The 7,944-nt window shown below is 49.3% G+C and overlaps 2 protein-coding genes across 2 annotated transcripts; one reads left to right on the top strand and one right to left on the bottom strand.

Annotated features, from left to right (window-relative positions):
• Nucleotides 1-92: 92 nt before the first annotated feature.
• Nucleotides 93-5,731, top strand: armc5 (armadillo repeat containing 5). Its single transcript, XM_070982071.1, has 7 exons — nucleotides 93-1,006; nucleotides 1,101-1,131; nucleotides 1,284-1,394; nucleotides 1,629-2,523; nucleotides 2,605-3,413; nucleotides 3,502-3,634; nucleotides 3,762-5,731. Exons 1-7 carry the CDS (start codon nucleotides 614-616, stop codon nucleotides 5,239-5,241), a joined length of 3,852 nt encoding a protein of 1,283 aa, XP_070838172.1. The 5' UTR covers nucleotides 93-613; the 3' UTR covers nucleotides 5,242-5,731.
• A 654-nt stretch (nucleotides 5,732-6,385) lies between these two features.
• Nucleotides 6,386-7,599, bottom strand: cox6a2 (cytochrome c oxidase subunit 6A2). The gene is made up of 4 exons (XM_070981578.1): nucleotides 7,466-7,599; nucleotides 7,042-7,117; nucleotides 6,695-6,837; nucleotides 6,386-6,580 (listed from the first exon to the last, which is right to left on the bottom strand). Exons 2-4 carry the CDS (start codon nucleotides 7,115-7,117, stop codon nucleotides 6,491-6,493), a joined length of 309 nt encoding a protein of 102 aa, XP_070837679.1. The 5' UTR covers nucleotides 7,466-7,599; the 3' UTR covers nucleotides 6,386-6,490.
• Nucleotides 7,600-7,944: the final 345 nt, after the last annotated feature.

Below are 7,944 nucleotides of genomic sequence, written 5' to 3' on the forward strand. Positions count from 1 at the left end.
ACTACAAATCCCAGCATATATCGAAGCGACCTACCTCTTCACTCTCTGCTCCCTCCCTCAACCGCCCCTGTTTTGTTGTTTGGCTAAAGATGGCGTTAGCGGCTAACACAGGCGATTGCATTTTGTTTTACAAAAATTATTCGGACAGTGGTAAAAAAACATTGTTCAAATAGAGCTTTAATTAGTCATTTGTTGTGTAAAAATATGGTACATTGAGCAAATACACGTCCATTACGCAGATTAACGCTTGTTCAGTCGTATCACGATGTAGGCCTGTTTGTAGGGAGTGGACCGAAGCTGTTGGAACTCCATATCCCGTCAGCGAGTGCGGCGTCAGGTGGTACAACTTTCCTATTTCATGGTATCTGTAGTTTTCTGACCACGCCAGATTGTTATTTTTGCGGAAACTTTGAAAACAGCATGAAGAATACATATTCAGCAGTTGAGCAAACAAGCTAACAGCTTGCTAGCTTTAAAGTGAAAGGACATGTTATTTAACTTAGTTTTTCACTGGAAGCGTCCAGTGATGTCCCACACTGTGTGTAATATCGGTCTACACTGAGAGGAGGAAGATTAAGGTAATTGAACTGGTAGCCCGCCAGGCAGAGGCACCATGGCTGCATCACCTGTGCAAGGTGACTGGAAACAATCTCGAGCTCCCTCCAGAGAAGGGCACCCACCGTCACCAGAGTCTTCTTTGACCTGGTGCCTGGCTCACCTCTCCAAACCTGGATCAGGGGCTGAACATCATGGACACGGCAAGGCTGACTCAGGCAGTAGCAGAGAAACGGACAAGAGGTCCAGAGTCTCTCAGTGGCGAGCCCTGTTTGCCATCCGGACGCAGCACATCAAGGGTGACAAGGCGGGCATTGCCAGATTCAGAACACAAGGTGGTCTCCGGCCCCTGCTGGACCTCCTCAGACGCCCAGATTGCCCCAGGAAAACCCTGGATCTGGCTCTGAGCATCCTGGCAAACTGCTGCACTGAGCTGGAAACACGTATTGAGGTGAGATAAAAGTTATAATAGGGAAGGTATTGAATGTTCACTTTATTAAACCATCCATTGAAACCGCTCACATTTAAAATGTCCTTCACTGCAGGTCCGAAAGCTTGATGGAATAAAGATTGTAGGTAAGTGGTGATTTACATTTTTATGAGAATTAGATCTTATGCTGATGACTTTTTAAACTTGGGTTTTGCTGTAGTCTTTATCAGATGTGAAAACGCAGTTAATGGCATTTAATCTTAACTTTAAAAAAAAAAAAAAATCTTGGCTGTCTTAGTGGAGATCCTGAAGAGAAATGTGGCCCTGGAGACGGTCCAGAACCGAGCAGCCCGGGCTTTGGGAAACTTGGCCATGGATCAAGAGAGCTCTGCACTCATCCACTCTGCTGGTAAGCCTGAAACGTCACTGGGTCCCACTGCATCATTTTAGCTGACAGTTTTCAGCTTTTCTAAAGAGATGCAGCTTGAATGCTACTTGAGGGGAGGGTGCAGTGTACTTTTGCAGCAGCAGCAGCAAAATTATTGCAATAAAGTTGATTGACTATGAGAATAATCACATGAGGACTAATGGACGGGTCTGTGGATGACGTCACCTTGATTAAAACCACTCTCTTTTTTCACAGGTGGTGTTCCGCTTCTCCTCCTCTGTGTGTCTCTTTCTTCTGGCCCATCCTCCCCCACCGCTGCTCCACCCAAAGACACCTGTCCTAAACTGGAGTGTGCTCAGTCGGCCGCTCGGGCTCTCCTCTACCTCTCAGATACGCCCTCTAACCGGCTGTCCCTGCTTACCCAAGGCACCTTATCCGCCCTCGCCCCTCTCATCGCTCCAGAATATCCCCAGGGGCTGAGGCGGGCGGCGCTCAGGACCCTCCACGAGCTGACCCGGGGCTGCGGTGTTGAATGCGCCAGAGAGGTGTCCCGTTCTGGAGTCCTCGCTCAGCTGGGTGTCATGGCGTCGGGCGAGTCTGGGAAACCTTTTGAGGAGCTGGCACTGAAAACCCTGGCCAACATGTGCTCCCAAGGCTGCCTGCGCCCTCTTGTGGGGTCACTGGGGGTGATTCAGAAGTTCACTGAGGAGGTCAAGAGGGACCCGCTGAAGTCTGGAGTCTTCCTCAAGGCGCTCTGCCTGTGCTGCAAGGAGGCGGTCAACCGGGCCAAGGTGAAGGAGAGCGGTGGATTGGAGGTGCTGGTTGGCTTTTTAGCTGCCCATCAGAGTCATCCTCTTTCCAGGCTGACCATCCTGGCCTGTGTAGACTTTGTTTTTGATGAATCTGCAATGGAGCAGTTGCAGGAATTAGGGCTGGTCCCTCTGCTTGTTGCACGACTAGTTGAACTCACCAGAGGCGAGGAACAGTCTGCCGAGAAGATGGATGTGAGCCTCTCCTCCAGCGTGTCTCCCACTGAGCTCCTGCCCTCCTCCTGCTTTGACTCCTTCGACTTTCCTGCTCCGGAGGGCTGCAAGAAGGAGGAAGCTGGAAGGGAGCAAGGTCTATGTTCGTCAAGCTTTTTAAGTCTCAGGTATGGAAAATGAGGAGCACAGGTTTATTAGATTCTCCTATTTTCTGTCGTTCAACTACATGCTTTTTGTTTTCTGTTCAGGTCCTGGTTGGTGTCTGAGGGATTGATCTCTTCAGAGGGGGATCTGCTGGATTCCTCTGGTGTTGAAGGGGAATGGGGGAGTCTTCAGATCCCACCGTCTTCATCCCCTCAAACCTCCTCCCCAAACCCGGATCCCCTCTCTTGTCTTAAAAATCCTTCTCCATTGAACCCTACTGCTTCCTCTACCTCTAAAAAAACAGCTCAGCCTTCCCCTGTGTCCTCTTCGGCCCAGTCTCTGCTGTCATCCTCATGGAGAATCACTGATCCGCCTCCCTCTAGTCCTCAGGCTTCCACTGCACTCACACCCCAAACCCAGCCCAGTTCCTCCATCATCCCCTCTCCCACTAAAACAACCCAAACACCGGTCTCACCATCGAAGTTCTCATCCCCTCACAAAAGGAGGCAGCGCGCTCACTCAGCAGCTTGTTTGACTAAAGTCACTCTTGATACCCCTCCCTCTGTGCCCCGCCCGATGGCTTACCACCACCCCTACCACCCTGAACCCTGGACGCCCGAGTCGCCCATCCTGCTGCTGCTGTCACGCTTCTCCCACGCCACCGACCCAAGTGCCGCTCTGGTCACCTCAGGAGTCATGTCCGGCTTGCTTTACTACCTCACCCAGCACCAGGACCCCAGCAGCAGGTGCCTCCGGATGCTTTGCCGGTTGAGCTGCAACCCAAACTGTTTGCAGGCGCTGGTCCGAACCGGCTCGGTCGCGCTGATTCGCCACCATCTCTGCCAGAGAGGTGAAGGACTGGAGGGAGAGGAGAGGCAGACGGACCGAGTGAAAGCCAAAGTTAAACAACTCGGTAAGAGAAAGATCTCAGTGCGATTAGTGATCTGAAATGTTTCATGTCGTACAAAAGCACTTAATGATTGTGCTCTGACTCTCTGCAGGTCTTGCTCTTCTTAATAATCTGCGTGTCCAGTGTGAGTCTGGATTTGGGTCTGGGGTTCTTGCCCATGTCATGCTGTCAGGCTCTGAGTCCGACAAGATGAACTGTGCGCTGTCGCTGCCATTAATCAGCAGGTGAGTAGCAGATCAGTATGAATACAGTTCATTGATCGTGACAATCAGCACGTACTCATTTAATGGTCTTGTTTTTTCGTACGCCGTTCCAAAGACGAGCCTTACAAACCGTTTTTTCCTCCAACAGCAACAAGTCCCTGTTGAAGAAACTTCTTCTGGACAGCGGTGGACTGCTCCTGGCTCTGCAGCCTCTGGGCTGCGATGACGATGATGTGGATGAAGACCACCCTGCGGATTGTGGGAGGTTGCTTTCTGACTGGTTTAATTCACCGCATTCAGGTCTGAGTTCTCAGCTCCACTCGCTGTACTTCTCCCTCCTGATTGGATGCCTGTCGACCCTGACGGGTGGCATCAAAATGGAGTTTGACAAAAAACATCTCAATCCAGTGACAACACCGTCACAAATGGACAGAGTTTCACCTCCTCCCTCGAAAAAGCCTCGCATGGCTGACGTCTGTCCTTATGGAGTCTCAAACTTTGACCTCCTCTTGCTGCTGGACGACGGGACTGAGGTCCCAGCCAACAGGGAGGCCGTGGCCGGGGTGGAGGGGACACACGGGGTCGGCTCTGAATACTTTTGGGCTCTGTTGAGGGGTGGGTTTGGAGAAGCTCAGGGGAATGCAGAAGAAGCCATCCGCATTAAAGATGTCAGCACAGGTATGCTGCTACCTGTGCTGCATTACCTGCATGGATGTCGCTTCAGCAAGGACACAGAAACGATGAGGGACAGTGATGAAGGAGAGAGGAGAGGACAGTGTCAGATTCTGGACGCATTGGTCCTTGAAGGCCTGGGGATCTGCCAAAACGAGGATCACTCAACGGAAGACTTGGCTTTCCAGAAAACAGCTTTAGGCGAGATGATGATTGGAGCGTGCAGATTTTTGGTGACCGAGCTGCAGAGAGAGTTGGAGGATCTCTGCGTGTCTCTTCTCTTGTCCTGCTCCATCAAGGCTGTGGGTGGAGCTGCATCGGCTCCCACAGAGGACGCCGCCGCAAAGGCCGCGTCCAAGACGGACCGAGAAGGCCTGGAGTCTGCTGAGGAGAACCTGGCTAATCGCACATCTGAGTTAGAGCTGACTGGTTTAGAGGCGCAAACAGAAAATTCACCTGGACGGACGAAGAAACCAAACAGTTTCCTACACCGGACAGACAGCAATAAAACCTCTTTGGCTGGAACAGTTCAGAAAAGCAGCAGAGGACTCGCGACTTCAGACCTTAAGACGATCAAAAGTGCCAGTTTGGTTTCCAAATCAAGCTGTGCATCACTTGACCCAGAAGAGCTGAAGTTAAGACCAAAGAACTCGATGAAAAGTTCAGCACAGCCTCTGAAATCAGCAGCTCAGGACTCTTCTTCCTCAGAAGCCCCTGCAGGAGGTGGGGCCCTGGCTGCTCTCCTCCCCCAGGTGTACTGGTTTTCCCAGCGGTACAGCTACCCAGCACTGGGTCGGGCCTGCCTGTCTTTGCTGCTGGGCTGCCAGGACTGTCCTCGGCCCTTCCTGTCCTCCTCAGTTGCCGGGGATTGCCTTCGCAGACTCGCCAGAGAGGCCGACTGTTCAGAGACTCTGAAACAGGATCTGCTGAGTTTGGCCACAGCAGCTCTGAGCTGAGCAAGGAGGGAAACACTGAGCTGGAAATATTGGTGGCATGAATCCAAAGGCCCCGGGAGTCAAGTTTGGAGCTTGTTGAAAGCTTCTAGAAATTCTGCCATTGCGTTAATTTGATCAGATATCTGGAAAGTGCAGATTGACTACCTGAAAACCATGCTGTATGAATTTCTTCAGAACTGACTGTTGATTTATTTTCATAAACTGGAAGCAGAAATTTCTATTTAGTTTTGATGGAAACTGTAGCCTGTCCCAGCATGATGTATTATAATTTACTGTTGTTGGATATTTTTTTTTTATTAATATAAAAAAGTCTTAACAATGCATTTGCTAGATGTCGCTTAGCTGGAACTACTGGAATTATAAGGGTTGGTCTTAGAGCCAGGCTGTTTATTTTGTACATAGAGATGATATGGATTAGCTTATATACAGTGTATAGATCCCAACTGTCCCGTATTAATTTATGCCACTGAATATATTGTTGGAGCATTACTTTGCTTGTGGTTTCTTGTTGTTGGGGTGTGGGTGCACAGAAGTGTCAACCAATTATTTTACAGACACAAACCAACGATGTGTTCCTCCCTCTGAATACTGTTTGTTTTGTGTCTCTCAGTGCAAAACCCACTGATTTCTATTAGAAGGCAGAAATCTTATTCATCATTATTCAAACTGGTCTAAACACTGCATTAGTTGGGGACTATTTTCATTGGAGGATTAATACACACTTGATGCTCTAGTGAGTATTCGGTGCAGCAGGATGGCAATGTGCGATTGAAGTAAAGTTAGCAGTGTGTGTTCATGGTATTGCAGTGCAGCAATTCCTACCAACCCTAACCTAACAGCTTTTTTGTGTTTTCAGACAACAGTGGAGCTCTGGAACAGTGGAATTTTGTTAAAAGATCAGGTTTTTAATTGGATTTGTTTGACAGTAAGAGAGAATATTTCCCTCTTAACCTTCGTCGTACTGCACATGCAGGATTTAAACATTTGCAGCTTTGGCGACCCCTAGAGGCAGCCAATAAATAGACGCCATGAGAGACAGCAGCACATTCTGCTTTGACGCTTGACCGAAGCCACGAAGGTTGATTGAAATGAGAATTAGGGGACTAATCTATCTGGACCAAACAAAAGAAGCGGCACTCGTCATACGGCACAAAGTGGTTTTATTCCTGTCTGGGTGTCTTCGGCTTGGCCCCTCGGTCAGTGCAATTAAGCCAAGTACGCCGCTGGCTGAGGAGAGTGACTCATCCTCTCAGTGATGGGAGCTCTCGAAGCCATCAGGCAGAGGGTTCGTATGAGTGTTGTGGAACAGACTGTGGTTTCCGTCGCCCCAGGGAAATTTCTGCGAGGAGACATATTAACAAAGTAAAGTCAGCACGGGGGGGGGGGGCGGACCATTGATGTGCATCCCGTAACGTAGCTGAAAGAGTGGGGGTGCATGCAGTTTGAGGCTCACCTTGGTGCGGATACGCAGGTGAGGATATGGCACAAATTCTGGCTGCTCGTGTCCGTGCGCCTGCATCTTCATGTAGGCGTTCGCCATGCAGACGGCAACGCCAGGCACAGCCAACACGATGGTCAGGATCTTCCAGGTCCTCGCTGTGAAAGCAACCAGTGAAAGGACACGACCAAAGCACCAAGTCGGGTTACGGGGGAATTATCAGCTGTCTTCGGTTAATGTTCAACAAGAAGCTCGAGCTGTACGCGACTCAGAGGTGCAGCAGCATGCAGACGCTCTGAGTCTGGAGCCTTTGGTGCATTTTCATTGTATTCGGTTGACAGTTACAGTAAAGACACACTGACCTCCTCCCTCGTGGCTTGAATGCGACGCAGCCGCAAGCACTCGACGAGTGGCCAAGGCAGCAGAAGACAGAGACATCTGCAGAGGTGGAGGGGACAAAAGACTGGCAAACATCTGCAACGCACTTTCATTTTATGCACCAAAAAAATAAATGATAAAGAAAGCCCCCAACAGCTTTATGCTGAGCCAAAGCACAACAGAACAATGTTGAAATAATGACAAATCAGCCAAAGACAACCGTTTAAACACACATACGTCTCCTACATAAAGTAGTTTGAGAAGATATCCGTCCTGTGCTCCCCTGCAAACAACTAAGACACCAAAACAGCCCTCAGTTGAGGCTGGGCCTGCTCGTGTTGCTGAGTCTGTAAGAGTGCTGCTAACCCTACAGTAACCAAAGAAGAAGAAAATCAGGTAAAAACCTACTGTTCTTCAGGCAAGCAGTCTTCAAAATGCTTTGTTATTATTCTCTTATATTTGTGGCGAAGCTGTTGCTCTTTTAATTTCCCTCTCCTTCCTGCTTGTTTGTCCTTCAGTCTGTCCTGAGCTGAACTCACTGTGTCAGACTCCTCCCCATTTCAATCTGTCGCTGCGCCAAGAAACTTAGTTTATATTTGGTAAAGTGCAAAGGCGGGCTGATATGTGACAGAAAGGGGGGGAGGAGGGGTGTTGGTGCGTTTGAGGACATTTAGACTGCATTTCAAAGGCTGAAATCATGGCTGATTAATCCTCATCAATGGCTCATATTAATGGAGGAAGCATCAGGTTTTTGACAGTTAGCATGTTAGCTTTGATTTTTCCTTACAGTCGTATACTGAGAGCACCTGTGGCTCAGGTGTGTCACAGGTGCAGAATAATCTGTTTATTTCCTTCATGATGTTGCATTGAGATTAGATGAACGCTGA

Source organism: Chaetodon trifascialis, chromosome 15, assembly GCF_039877785.1.
Source record: "Chaetodon trifascialis isolate fChaTrf1 chromosome 15, fChaTrf1.hap1, whole genome shotgun sequence".
In the NCBI taxonomy this organism is placed as follows: domain Eukaryota; kingdom Metazoa; phylum Chordata; class Actinopteri; order Chaetodontiformes; family Chaetodontidae; genus Chaetodon; species Chaetodon trifascialis.

What these genes read in the sequence shown, in the direction of transcription:
- armc5 (XM_070982071.1), top strand. Translation starts at nt 614, where the DNA reads ATGGCTGCATCACCTGTGCAAGGTGACTGGAAACAATCTCGAGCTCCC. An exon ending in AGCTGGAAACACGTATTGAG is followed by an intron (nt 1,007 to 1,100) that starts GTGAGATAAAAG and finishes CCTTCACTGCAG; the next exon opens with GTCCGAAAGCTTGATGGAAT. An exon ending in TGATGGAATAAAGATTGTAG is followed by an intron (nt 1,132 to 1,283) that starts GTAAGTGGTGAT and finishes TGGCTGTCTTAG; the next exon opens with TGGAGATCCTGAAGAGAAAT.
- cox6a2 (XM_070981578.1), bottom strand. Translation starts at nt 7,117, where the DNA reads ATGTCTCTGTCTTCTGCTGCCTTGGCCACTCGTCGAGTGCTTGCGGCT. An exon ending in TTCAAGCCACGAGGGAGGAG is followed by an intron (nt 6,838 to 7,041) that starts GTCAGTGTGTCT and finishes TTGCTTTCACAG; the next exon opens with CGAGGACCTGGAAGATCCTG. An exon ending in ACCTGCGTATCCGCACCAAG is followed by an intron (nt 6,581 to 6,694) that starts GTGAGCCTCAAA and finishes GTCTCCTCGCAG; the next exon opens with AAATTTCCCTGGGGCGACGG.